This window comes from Pseudorasbora parva, chromosome 7 (assembly GCF_024679245.1).
Source record: "Pseudorasbora parva isolate DD20220531a chromosome 7, ASM2467924v1, whole genome shotgun sequence".
NCBI classification, from domain to species: Eukaryota; Metazoa; Chordata; class Actinopteri; order Cypriniformes; family Gobionidae; genus Pseudorasbora; species Pseudorasbora parva.
This window is the reverse complement of record NC_090178.1, coordinates 46,599,273-46,613,724: the sequence shown is the minus strand read 5'-3', so window position 1 is coordinate 46,613,724 and position 14,452 is coordinate 46,599,273. Positions and strand designations below refer to the sequence as shown.

General features: G+C 39.3%; 1 protein-coding gene across 3 annotated transcripts in view; it reads left to right on the top strand.

The window, feature by feature from the left end:
- The window catches only part of sim1a (SIM bHLH transcription factor 1a), a 29,726-nt gene extending 16,485 nt beyond the window's left edge, over positions 1-13,241 (top strand). For 2 of the 3 annotated variants that reach the window (XM_067449369.1, XM_067449371.1), the window contains 4 exons: positions 1,958-2,123; positions 6,360-6,762; positions 9,874-11,492; positions 11,534-13,241. In XM_067449369.1, the coding sequence (XP_067305470.1) occupies positions 1,958-2,123; positions 6,360-6,762; positions 9,874-10,565 (1,261 nt within the window). In that variant the 3' untranslated portion in view covers positions 10,566-11,492; positions 11,534-13,241. The remainder of the gene's footprint in view (positions 1-1,957; positions 2,124-6,359; positions 6,763-9,873; positions 11,493-11,533) is intronic. The other variant, XM_067449370.1, reaches the window with a different exon arrangement.
- Positions 13,242-14,452: the final 1,211 nt, after the last annotated feature.

The window sequence follows — 14,452 nt, the reverse complement described above, 5'->3', positions numbered from 1 at the left end:
TTGTGTGATATAAAGTCAGGGTTGTGAGATATAAAGTCAGGATTGTGAGATATAAAGTCAGGATTGTGAGATATAAAGTCAGAATTATGAGATATAAAGTCAGGATTGTGAGATATAAAGTCAGAATTGAGAGATATAAAGTCAGAATTGTGAGATATAAAGTCAGGATTGTGAGATATAAAGTCAGGATTGTGAGATATAAAGTCAGAATTGTGAGATATAAAGTCAGGATTGTGAGATATAAAGTCAGAATTGAGTGATATAAAGTCAGAATTGAGAGATATAAAGTCAGAATTGTGAGATATAAAGTCAGAATTGTGAGATATAAAGTCAGGATTGTGTGATATAAAGTCAGAATTGTGAGATATAAAGTCAGAATTGAGTGATATAAAGTCAGAATTGCGAGATATAAAGTCAGAATTGTGAGATATAAAGTCAGAATTGTGAGATATAAAGTCAGGATTGTGTGATATAAAGTCAGAATTGTGAGATATAAAGTCAGGATTGTGTGATATAAAGTCAGAATTATGAGATATAAAGTCGGGATTGTGTGATATAAAGTCAGAATTATGAGATATAAAGTCAGGATTGTGTGATATAAAGTCAGAATTATGAGATATAAAGTCAGAATTGCGAGATATAAAGTCAGAATTATGAGATATAAAGTCAGAATTGCGAGATATAAAGTCAGAATTGTGAGATATAAAGTCAGAATTGTGAGATATAAAGTCAGAATTGTGAGATATAAAGTCAGGATTGTGTGATATAAAGTCAGAATTATGAGATATAAAGTCAGGATTGTGTGATATAAAGTCAGAATTGCGACTTTATATCCCAAAATTCTAAGAAAAAACATCAGAATTTTTAGATAAGTCGCATTAACCTTTTATAATCTTTTAAATGGTTTAATGGCATGTTGTAAAAACACGTTTCCACAGGTTTCTTTGGGAAGGCTGATTTCCATGAAAGTGTGCATTGCGATGTAGACATCACGAGCGCCAGATCTGTTTCCTGTTTAACCTCTTCACATGAGCTCTCGTTCAGAAATGCACAGCTAGTGTTTAGTGAGGAAAGGAAGCCAGGGGGATATGTCTAGCATCTTATCGTGGTGTTATCAGTCTACTCACGCGGGCTGTGTGAGGTGTGAAATGTGTGTGTGTGTGTGTGTGTGTGTGTGTGTGTGTGTGTGTGTGTGTGTGTGTGTGTGTGTGTGTGTGTGTGTGTGTGTGTGTGTGTGTGTGTGTGTGTGTGTGTGTGTGTGTGTGTGTGTGTGTGAATGGAGGCTCAGCTGAATGAGATTGTGTGTATGCGCTAAACCACTGACATCGGCCAACCTGTTGCATCACCTTAGGGGTTCTGTCTACAGGCCTTGACCCCAGAAAAACTGTGTACAGAGAGCGCACAACAGTCGAATGGATCTGCACATGCGTTTGTGTGGGTGCACATGTGCTTTTTCCAAGATGTCGCCACCTGCACGCAATCCCATCAGTCTGCGTGCTGTCTGAGCCAGGGGAGAATCTGGCGTCGGCGCCTGGCTAGCATACGTTCCAGCCATTGCTTTCTTAAAGTTATACATCAGTGGGAACAGAAATCCATACAGCACTTTACTGAGAAATCAATTCCCATTTCCTAGTTATGCCCTATGTGGTGATCCCAGTGTGGGTTTGATTTAGCCAGACATAGCTCTTAATCTCACTGTATATTTGAGCAGAGCCTCCAGCCCTCTGCCGTATGTTTGCAGGAGCCTTGTTCCAATCCTGCAGGAGAAACAATACAATTCATTTTCTGTCCTTGAGTCTCCCTCACACACTGCTTCACTAATAAGCATGGAGCCTGAAAAATCTTTTTTTTTTAAAAACATACATATAGGAGTAGTAAAATGAAAAGGAAAAATGCTCCGCAATACTGAGACAATCAGTCGCAGATTTGGACACTCAATGTTGTCGTTTCTCAACAGGGACACGGAGTACAAAGGACTACAGTTGTCTTTAGATCAGGTGACGTCCACCAAACCCTCGTTCACCTACAACAGCCCCTCCAACCCTATCAGCGAGAACAGAAGAGTCGGCAAAAGCAGGGTTTCCCGAACCAAGACCAAAACGAGACTCTCTCCCTATTCACAGGTCAGTGTCACAGCAGCGGCTGCTTATGGTTTATAGTCTGTCGCTGGGAAGACTTCTACTGTGATTTACGCAGCTAGGACATGTTAAGTTGTTCCTTGAGAAACATTTCCATAAACCAATCATTGCTAATTTTAGGTGTTGGGTTAGGGTTAGCTCCTGGAACAACATGCAATCATTGCACTATCATTTTAAGGGTAGGGTTGGGGATAGGTTTAGGACTCGGATTGAATGATAGGAATGCTGGATGTTGATCCAGACACACGTTCTGTGCGTGTAAATCACACTTGTGCACAGTTTTAGCTTTTTCCTCAATGGTAAAGTGGTAACACTTTATTTTAAGGTTCAGTTATTAACTTATTAAGCCCGTCTTTCGGATGAGACGTTAAACCGAGGTCCTGACTCTCTGTGGTCATTAAAAATCCCAGGATGCCCTTTGATAAAGAGTAGGGGTGTAACCCCGGCATCCTGGCCAAATTTGCCCATTGGCCTCTGTCCATCATGGCCTCCTAATAATCCCCATATCCTGATTGGCTTCATCACTCGGTCTCCTCTCCACCAATCAGCTGGTGTGTGGTGAGCGTTCTGGCGCAATATGGCTGCCGTCGCATCATCCAGGTGGATGCTGCACATTGGTGGTGGTTGAGGAGATTCCCCCTTCTATGTAAAGCGCTTTGAGTGCCTTGAAAAGCGCTATATAAATTGAACGCATTATTATTATTATTATTAACTATTAACAAGTTGCTTATTATCATGGATATTACTAGGATATTGTCTGTTTATTAGCACTTATAAAGCACATATTAATGCCTTATTCTGCATGACCTTATTCTACATCCCTTAATCCGACCCAATACCTAAACTTAAAGCTACAAAAACTACCGTACTAACTATTAATAAGCAGTAAATCAGGAGTTTATTGAGGCAAAAGTCATAGTGAATAGTGAATATGTGTTCCCCATACTGAAGTGTTACCGGTAAAGTTATAAGTTAGACATGTTCCTGGAGGCATCCCAACACAACACAACTCTTCCTAATCAAACACAGAAACGACCTATCAGCTCTTTAGTAGAGACTCTAAGGGCCTGATTTACTAACGGCTAAAGTGTTAAATTTAGCTATTACAGTGTCTTGCGAAAGTATCCGGCCCTCTTGAACTTTGCGATCTTTTGCCACATTTCAGGCTTCAAACATAAAGATATGAAACTGTAATTTTTTGTGAAGAATCAACAACAAGTGGGACACAATCATGAAGTTCAATGAAATGTATTGGATATTTCAAACTTTTTTAACAAATCAAAAACTGAAAAAGTGGGCGTGCAAAATTATTCGGCCCTTTTACTTTCAGTGCTGCAAACTCTCTCCAGAAGTTCAGAAGAACTGAAAACTGCTGTTCACAAACGCTCTCCATCCATCCTCACTGAGCTCGAGCTGTTCTGGAGGAGGAATGGGCAAACATTTCAGTCCCTCGATGTGCAAAACTGATCGAGACATACCCCAAGAGACTTACAGCTGTAATCGCAGCTAAAGGTGGCGCTACAAAGTATTAACTTAGGGGGGCCGAATAATTTTGCACAGCCAATTTTTCAGTTTTTGATTTGTTAAAAAAGTTTGAAATATCCAATACATTTCGTTCCACTTCATGATTGTGTCCCACTTGTTGTTGATTCTTCACAAAAAATTACAGTTTCATATCATTATGTTTGAAGCCTGAAATGTGGCAAAAGGTCGCAAAGTTCAAGAGGGCCGAATACTTTCACAAGGCACTGTACATTTTTATTTAGCGTTAAAAAACTACTGTCAGGATTTAATAAAGGATTGACTTTTTCATGTAGTGAAAAAATTGCGCTGAAATGGCTTGGTCAGGGTGACTTTAATGTAAATGCATTTGTAGGAGTTTCCCTTTTATGCCGACTTCACATTGCAAGATTTTCTAACTCATCAGATCACTTCTTTTGACACTGCACAACTATCCGTGCCAGCATTCACTCGCTGCTGTGTGCACATTGCACGATGGATCGGTGACAGGGGGTTTCACATTGCATGAATTTACAATAGGAAGAATCGCTGACAACTCTGTCCGGTCCGCAAACTACGTTTCACAACCAAACACACACGAGAAATCAGAAGGAAATAACGCAAGATCAAGCTTGCGTGAGACCAGAGTTCTCGTGCGAGACTGGAATTGTTATTAAAAACGATAGCCCGCAAGAAGCTTGCAATCCAAATTGTTTGTGTGCCGATTTGCTATGAAAAGGAGTAAAACAAAAAAAGATTATGGGGAATAAAATGGTTGGGAAGACGTGTGGAGCAAGGAGTGTGTGTTCTGCAAAACGAGTTGATACATAAATAATTCTGCAATGTGCGGCTGGTCAAGAAAATGTTTGTTTTGTTTCTGCTTGATGTAATTGTAAAGCTTATGTGTAATAATGATATTCTGGTCTATAACTCCTCCCCGAACTTCCCGCTTCCCTGTATCTTGCTCTCTCATTGGCTGTAGCTCATCGCTGATGTCAGTTTCAGTCAGAACCCATTTTGAATCGCTGACAGGTCCAGATATTTAGCATGCCAATGCGTCATCGATTCTCTCAGATCGAGCCTTTGATAATTCACACTGTGTAATAGTCTCTTGCGTGAATGAGCAAGTGCCTCCAAGTTGGGGCATTTGTCAGCGATTTCACAAAACCCATTGGCGAGTGAATCGGGGCTAAAATCGTGCAGTGTGAACTCTACATTAGACCTAAATTCATGTGAGGAGAGTATTTGAATGAATCATGCAAGGTGATTTACTAAGGTTTGCACTCGTCAGTTTACTGGTGTTTGCTCCATTATTTATCGCCAAAAAAAATCACATCTTAAACCAGAAGCTAATTTGCACTGCGCTTGAGAGATTGTGTTGGTGATTATGGAAAGATCCGGTCACGTCTGTTCTTTAATGTCCGTAGATCACATGCAGAACTTTCCGCTCTCATCTGCACTCTTTTGGAGTTGCGTTCTCACACTAATTTGCCCTCTTTAGTAAATCTGCCCCAAAGAGCTAAAATGGATGGGGTATATAGGGAAAATATCCAAAATGTGTAGCGTTAGGATGCCTCTAGATGCCCCAAAAATTTTAAATATTCCTATCTAATATGATTTCTGACCTGTGAGGTTGCCAGAATAATAATCATACACTGTGTGTTAATAGTCCAGAGGAGAACTGGCACCCCGACTGAGTCTGGTTTCTGCTAAGGTTTATTTTTCTCCATCATGCCCTGATGGAGTTTGGGTTCCTTTGGTCGCCTTTGGCTTGGCTTGCTCAGTTGGGGACACTAGAATTATGATCAAAGTTATTACACTAAATATACAAATAAAATTAACTTATTAGGTCTTATTTAATTCTATAAACTATAATACTGATCTGCCAACATTGTCGCTCTATGATAAATTAAAATAAGCTGATAACTAGGGCCGGGACTCGATTAAAAAAATTAATCTAATTAATTAGAGGCTTTGTAATTAATTAATCAAAATTAATCGCATTTTAATTGCATATAAATATTTGACCTGAGAACAGTGAGAAGTAATTTTTCACATGTATTTTTAGTATACCATTGAATAATGACTGAATACATAAGCTTAATCAACAAAATATTGTTTATTTATTTCCAGACCAGCAAAAGCATATTTGTGATATTTGAGGCTCGATGTGCTGCGGTGATACGCAGATTCCTTGTTGTATAGCTGGCACACACCCATGCTCTTGTCGACGCTTCCATCCTTTCGTTTTTTAAAACAAAATTTCCCATCCACGGGGCCAAGCAAAGCGCGGTCTCATCCGCTTCTTCGTTCATGTTCACTCATGGTTTGTTGTTGTCGTGACTCGCTCACGCAAGTTGGTGTTCCAGTATAATCGGTCCGTAGAAACTCATTCATTGAAAAACGTTCCGCGGTGCAAAAATTAGTGTGGTTAAAATTATTTATTTTTTGCGTAATTAATCTTAATTAACGCGTTTAAGTCCCGTAATTAATTAATCTTAACGTGTTAAAGTCCTGGCCTTACTGATAACATCACTGTTTTCTCCAGAACGACTGTACAGCCGAATAAAATTTTGTTGCAATATTGTCCTGTTTAACACTGAAGCTGCTTTGAAACAATCGTCACTGTAAAAGCGCTGTATAAATAAAGATGACTTGACTCTAGGAAAAGGGTTGGAAAACGCTGTATTAATCATAATCTTTTCTCTTTTTTTGGAGCAGTACCCAGGTTTCCCCACGGATCGCTCTGAGTCTGATCAGGATAGCCCGTGGGGTGGGAGTCCTCTCACTGACTCGGCATCTCCTCAGCTTCTGGAGCAGTGTGAAGGCGTAGACTCCTCATGTGTGTACCGACAGTTCTCCGAACCACGGCCGCTGTGCTACGGCCTACCGCTGACGGACGAGCACCACGCCTCCGCCGACCTCTACGGCCACACCCACTCTGAGTCCTGCGAGAGAGGGCGCTGTAAGGCTGGACGGTACTTCCTAGGCACGCCTCAGCCCGGACGAGAGGCATGGTGGGGTGCGGCCCGCTCTGTCCTGCCGTTACCCAAATCCTCACCCGAGAATGGGGACAGTTTTGAAGCTGTGATGCCCCACATTGCCTCTATCCATAGCCTGCAAGGTGCGTTGCTTTTAGTGGATCTATAGTTCAAATGTTTTCAATTTTGGTTTGTTCTGATAAGAAACTGTTTTGGCCTTGCTGTGGCTCCTTTCCCAATCATAACCAGTTAGAACAAAGTAAAAGTTTTTTTCTGGAAAAAAAATCACAATGAAATATAATAATGTTCTTAACCTGCTGTTTAAGTGCTTTCACATTGGCAGTTTATTTCGAAACAGGGCACAGTTTGCATGAAAAGCTGAAAGGGATGATGGTGTTGATAATTTACCTTAGATGCGAGTAAGAGTTGAGCTTGCAGTGTATTCGCCCATAGTGATTGCAATCTGGGTGGCAAAAGAAGGGCACTCCACTGTCTTCTCAAAAGATTCTGTTTGCAAGCATCAAAGACGTAGCCTGACAAGCCAGACCCACATCAAGATGTTTGGTCTGGAAACTCCCCATTGTCAGCTCAATCCGAGGGGCGGAGAAACGGTTGTCTTTCAAACTCCCTCTGCACGTGATAGGATAGCGCTACACCAACCAGAGCAACGAAGGTGAAACAGAGCTCGTTGACAGATTAAACATTCGCCGTATCCGGTCGGCTAAACTCAGAACACATCTTCCCTTTTTAAGAATGACTTCAGTGCCGTTCTTTTCTCAGAGAAAAGCTTAACTCCAAGTCTTCCAGAGTCGCGGTCAAAGCTGATTCGAAAGGCCGCCGTTCGCCAGCTTCTTTGTTTTCATTTAGCACGTGGAACCTCAGTCAACCTTTCTGCCATCATTATGTTAAGCCCCGCCCACCGACTCTATACGCAATGTGATTGGCCGGACCAGAGTTTGTTTTTTCCAGCTCACAATCCAACGGCGAGTTGCTAGACGACCCTGGCTGCAAATTAGATTTGCTGCTGCTAGGGTGCGTCTAGATTTCTAGGCTTCTGTTTTTTCACTGTTTTTCATGTTTAATACGGTAGAGCTGCTTTTTTAGAGCTGATTTTAAGCAGTCTATTGTATAACGTGCTATATGAATAAACGTGGCAACTTTACTGGAGTGCCGAATTGTAGTTATTTTATTGTTTATGTTGACCTGCCAAAGGACTGCGGGTGAAAATTAGCTTTGAGCTAAATCCGGTACAATACATGAAATGGAAACATTTATGTAAAAAATTGTGCATGGTCCTTTTTATAAATAAAGTAAAGTAAAGTAAGTAGAGCACACATGTCCGCATGACTGTTTCACCAAACATTCTTACATATTCAGGTCGTTAGCGACCCGGATCTATATTTAACATGGATAGACCTCTACCTGTCGTGATAATATATAAAACTCCTGATGTTAGAGTTACACTTACAGAAGAATAAAATAAAGCACATTTCGTTACCTTTTGGAGCTTGGAAGGGTTTAGTTTGAGCAGATGTTTAATACCATCATCATCTGTCCTCGTCAGAGCTCGTTTACAAGGTTTGTTTACAATATTCAGCATCTGCCTCATATTCGCGATCTCGAGCATATTCTCCAAAGTCTTTTTCAACGTCTTCAAAATCAATATTTTGATCACTGACAGCTTCTTGACCACATCTATCATCAAGAGACAGTGACACTAACATATGATTGTGTTTAGTACTTGCTCTCTGAAGTAAATCACTAACCCATTTCAAGTTTTGCAGATTATTATTGTTTCGTTTTCTGCCAGAGGTAACGATGAGTGAAACGTCACTTCATCATTGTGTATCAGACATTGCCACCTTGTGGAATAAAGGTGAATTGCGCCCGATTTCGTCATTATAGATTCATTTATCATTGTGCAAAAAATATATACGTACAATCCTACACACCTCGGGTCGAGAGCGACCCTATACAATTTTGACAAAAAACTAGTGAAAAAACAGGCATTCAATTATAATTCTATTATTTCTTTCTTGTTGTATTGTTTAAAATGGATTGATTGAGGAATACTAAGAAGGTTGATGTCTAACTTTAAAAAAATTATGAGGAGCAGGGTAGTGAATGACGTCTCAGGTCGCTAACGACCCGAGGTATGCATTTAAGGGTTAAAATACTAGCTGTTTTCTCAATTATGTTGTGTTTATTTTGTTATTGAGAGGAAAGCAAGCAGCACATATTCATCTAACCATCACTCTATCAAGTCAGTATATATCGCTGCTTACATATTTCAATCTTCGTGAAGTTTATTTATATAGCACAGATTACATATGCATACGAAATAAGAATACCATGTGCACAAATTAAAAAATAAAAAGAAGGATAATTAAAATAGTTGAAAAAGAGAATTAAAAAAATTAAATGGTAAGAAATAGATCCCTATCTACCTGATTCTAATTTCGGGTACCCATATCTGAGATGAAAGACATGGAGTAGGTTCGCAATGTCTCCGGGACCTTAAAAGTGGGTCCAAGACGGGCTCCTGTAGGGGACGTTACCTTTGCCCCGCAGGGCCTCCCCTTTCTGGAGTCTGCTTCTTTACACACAAGCGAAGCACACTGCTCTCCTTTTCCAATCGCTTCCAGGCAGACAGCCCTAACCAAAAATAATAATCAACAGATGCATAAGAAATAGAAATATACAGTTGTAAAGAGAATTAAAAAGATAAATAAAATGATGATAAATGGAAGAAATAACAATAACCAAAGATAAGAACAAAGGTTAAAAAACAAAATGGTTAAAAAGTTGATGCATAGATAAGATAAGGTGCAATCAGTTCCTCTGTCCAAGAACAAAAAAGACTTTCGGCGTGAGGATATCTGAGACTTTAGCCTTTTTTATGCACGTACAGTTAACCCAAGTGTTGTTTACACGGCTGTGCATAATAGCACCAAATGAATTAAAAACTCAATATATTGATGTGTTCTGTTTTCTGTCACGTGGCATGCCCGTTTGTGATGATGTTAGATGAACACAAATGCACCAGGGTTCGACAGAATCAAGTGGAGTGTGAACAGTCGCACAAACGTGCAAAACAGTGTGAAAGCCCCATAAAATAACATCTCCACTCTGGAACAATCTCAATGGATCTTTTCCTCTTTTTTTATAACACTCAGACAAAGATAAAAAAAAAAAGCTTTTGTCCTTTGAATCGTGTCTAATTCTACATGGTAACGGATTTCTTCCACTTGCAGTGAGGGGACACTGGGATGAGGACAGCGTGGTCAGCTCACCCGACGGCGGCTCGGTGAGCGATTCAGGCGAGCGATATCGTGCTGACCAGTGCCACACGAGTCCTCAAGAGCCCAGCAAGATCGAGACATTAATTCGAGCCACACAACAGATGATCAAAGAGGAGGAAAGTCGTCTGCAGCTGCGAAAGGCTCCGACAGAAATACCTTTAGAGGCTACAAACGGTCTGGCCAAGAGCCACGGCCCCTCGTTTCACAGTAACGACTTTCCCCAGTCAGTGTTGCAGGGCGTGGTGTGCCGGGGGCCGGCTCAGGTGATAAGCCCCGCCCCTAGCCCGGTTCCTCTGTCCCGTCTCAGCAGCCCTATCCCTGACAGACTGGGCAAAAGTAAAGACTTCCTGCAAAACGATCTCTCCTCGTCCCAGCAGCATCCGCTCCCCCTGACGGGCACATGTGCTGTCTCTCCGACCCCCGCGCTTTACCCCTCACACCCCCGCCAGTACCTGGAAAAACACACGGCCTACTCGCTCACCAGCTACGCACTAGAACATCTGTACGACGCGGACAGCTTTCGAGGATACTCCCTGGGGTGCTCAGGCTCCTCCCATTACGACATGGCTACTCATCTCCGCATGCAGGCGGAGCAAGCCCCAGGCCATAAAGGCACATCCGTCATCATCACCAACGGCAGCTGATGCTTAACCAATCACCAACCGGCACTCAACACTTCACCCTCTCACACCAGCTAGCCTACGATTTCTTCCATTTGCTTTGATCCCCCCATAAACTCTTTCCCCACCTGCATTTTTTTTTTTTGTCGCCAGCGCCATTTTTGATCCTTTTCACAAAAATGTCCTGAATATCTGAACATGCAATATATCAAAAGAAAGAACAGACCCTCTGCTCAACAACACTTGAATGTGGGTAAATGTCATAAAAAAAGCAAAATTTTGAGCAAAAAGCTGAGAAAGTTGCTTTTTTTTTTCAAATACTACATCCATAATGATGATGAAAACACAGATGCTCCCAGAGCTTCTCTCCTAGAGCTATTTCATTCAGTAACATTAGGCAGTTTTGATTTATATGCTGTTTAATGTTGATCACGCTATTTTAAATGTGCATATGATTTCATATGATATTTTGATCAAGAGATTCTGTACTCGGATGTCATAGCGCCCCAACCTAACGTATAACAGTAAAAACATGGAAAGCCAGAAATTTCCATCAGTGGCGGGAAAGAGTTCAATGTTTCCTAGTAAAAAATTTAACATCCTTAAAACCAACATTTACCTAAAAGCTAAACTGCTTTAAATATTATCACTTCACTGAGAATACATTTAGAATAACCCAACTATTTTTTACAATTTACTGAGGCTTATGCTTAAGACAACAAAAGAAAGACTGCAACAATAGAATAAGAAAACTGAAAACAATTCTTATTATCTTATGCAATTATGTATAAGATAATGAACTGATCTTATTTTTTTTATAATAGATGATAAAATTTTGATATTTTTTACTGGAATTAGGACGTTATGGTATTTTGACTGGAAAACAAGACAAAAATAAGAACATTTTTTGTTATTTTTACTGGAAAACAAGACAAAAATTAGAGCGTTATGGTATTTTGACTTAAAAACAAGACAAAAATTAGGACATTAAGGTATTTTGACTGGAAAACAAGACAAAAATAAGAACATTTTTTGTTATTTTTACTGGAAAACAAGAAAAAAATAAGGATGTCTGGATATTTTAATTGGAAAAGAAGACAAAAATAAGGACGTTAAAGTATTTTGACTGGAAAACAAGTCAAAAATAAGGACAATAAGTTTTTTTGTTTTTTTTTTTTACTGGAAAACAAGACAAAAATAAGGAAGTTTAGGTATTTTTAGAGGAACCAGACAAAAATGAGGATGTTTAGTTGTTTTTACTGGAAAACCAGACAAAAATAGAAGATTTAATCAGTGTTAAGGGATGCGGTCTGTGAAAAGGACACTCGTTTCATCTGTTCACAGCTGAATAATTTATCTACATGGTTATAGCATTTCTATATTAACCACTATTATAAGCTGCACATGCTTGAATGAATGATGCTTTCCCAAATCGTTTCTGGAAGGAGGACACTTAATGAGAATCAAGAAATCGAACCGTTTAAAAAATCGAAACAGTATTGAATAATTGAATTTGCTGAATTTTTGGGTCACAGATACTTTGTGGCTTAAGCTACAACCCCCCTATATTTTTTACAGTCTTTTTTCTACATTACACATCCATGTCCTGAAATTCCATCCAGGTTTTAGTCCTTTTCCCTCTATACTTGATGAGCAGTAGATTTGTGGCATTGGAGAATATACATTTTAATCTTACAAGAAAAAAATCAAAGTAGCATGCTGATCAATAACTCGTTCTAATGCAAAATGCAGCGTTCATTTATTATTGTTTCATAAGGTTGCTGTAGAATCGAATCTTAGCTCATTTGTGTACTGGGATAACTTTTTGTAGTTGCATATGCTGTCCATCTGTGTTTGGACCCAGTTCAGTCTTCTGTGTCACAGGCTGAAGATTCAATTTGAGACTTTTATTTATTTTTTTAAACAAAAAAAAACAAAAATCGGTTGAGCACATTATTGTATGTTATTGAACAAATGGTTTGAAATATATGATCCTATTTCCTCCTGCAATGTCAGCCTTTAAAAATGAAAACTGAGATTATGCAATTCTGAAACACGTCTGATGTTATTCAAAGGATTGGGACACTAATGGGACTGAAGGGGCGACTGTAGCGCCATTTTGGAGGAGTGACTGTTGCTGCTGTTTGACACTGGAGGAGTAAAGGAGAGACTCGACCCTTTACCTCACTCCTTCTTCATGTATTTATAACAAACTGGCTCTTTTTCTCAGAGTGAGAGAAACTCTGGAGGAGAAAAAATATTTATGATGTACATACTCAAAATGCACCCACCCCTCACACACCAAATAAAAGGATGCAAAATGGTATTGCAAAATGTATTTATTATGTGAATGGGAAAAAAATCATTTGTTTTAAAATACGGTGTGTTTATTTATAATTTATGAGTTCTGCATCGAAATGAAATGCTGTTTCCTTTCATGCGTCAGTGTTTCTGAACATATAAATAGTTTAATATTTGTTTTTCATACTGCGGCATAACTGTTTAGAACAATATCAGTTGTTACCTGGACATTTTAATCTTGACATTGTTCATCCGGTGAAACCTTGGAGAACTCAGGTGAAAAATATCTTATGATAAATATATATCCACGCTAATTTGATCATTATTCATGTTTAATATGATATTTCATACTCACTTGAGAAATTAATAAATGATTGCAAAGATGTCCATTCATTGAAAGGCTGCATGGTTCTTATTTTTAAATGTTTATTCATTTTATTTTGATGCGTTATTTTGTTTTTGTGTCACATTACAGCAGCTCAAGACTCTTCAATTCAATTAAAGACCAAGTGGGAAATGATCATAAAAAACGAACAGATCTTAATCTATTCAATAAGATTTTAAAGCTGCTGGGAATTCATGTGCATAAAATAAAGAAAGATGAAATCTGCCATGATAAATCAAACAATGCATGATGACTGGATCTTCAAAAATAGTCTGGACTAAATAAGGCTACATTAGTCGTTTTATAAATAGTTCATGTTTTTAACATCATTGACTGTGAAATTTGCATAAATGCTTTTCAACTGATAGTGAAGGTCATGAAATACTTTATAAAGCTGTGTTTACTGCGGTTAAAGACAGGCTTGTTTAATTTGCTCGATTTATTTTTAGCTAACAATTAGACATAATTTACACAAATTTAGTTCATCTGCAAAACCTGCAATTTTCCCATTGTGTGTGTGTGTGTGTGTGTGTGTGTGGTCAAGGAGCAGAAATCAACTCCTATAGAAAGATTTTGAGGCGGATCTGGTGTGTGGTGGCAGACGATATGTATATTGACATGTATTTGCCAACTGTTGGTTGTTTTCATTTCCCTGGCTCCAAATCCTGAAACGAGACTTGAATATACACTGTGGAGTTCAAGCATTGCGAGAAGATATCTCTCTCTCTCTCTCTCTCTCTCTCTCTCTCTCTCTCTCTCTCTCTCTCTCTCTCTCTCTCTCTCTCTCTCTCTCTCTCTCTCTCTCTCTCTCTCTCTCTCTCTCTCTCTCTGTGTGTGTGTGTAGTGTTTGATGTGTGCAGTGAAGGAAGCTCAGGTGAACCCTTGGCCGTCCTGACAGGTGTGTTGCTGGGCAACATGTGACTAACACAGACAGACTGAGTGCGCTCAGGCCTGACTCTACATCCCATCATAACGACACACTTCAATACTTGTTGCTTCATGCATATTACAAGCAGACATTAAATACATCAGAAAAGTCCACATCATTTAGGCTATATATATATATACAGTATTGTTCAAAATAATAGCAGTACAATGTGACTAACCAGAATAATCAAGGTTTTTAGTATATTTTTTATTGCTACGTGGCAAACAAGTTACCAGTAGGTTCAGTAGATTGTCAGAAAACAAACAAGACCCAGCATTCATGATATGCACGCTCTTA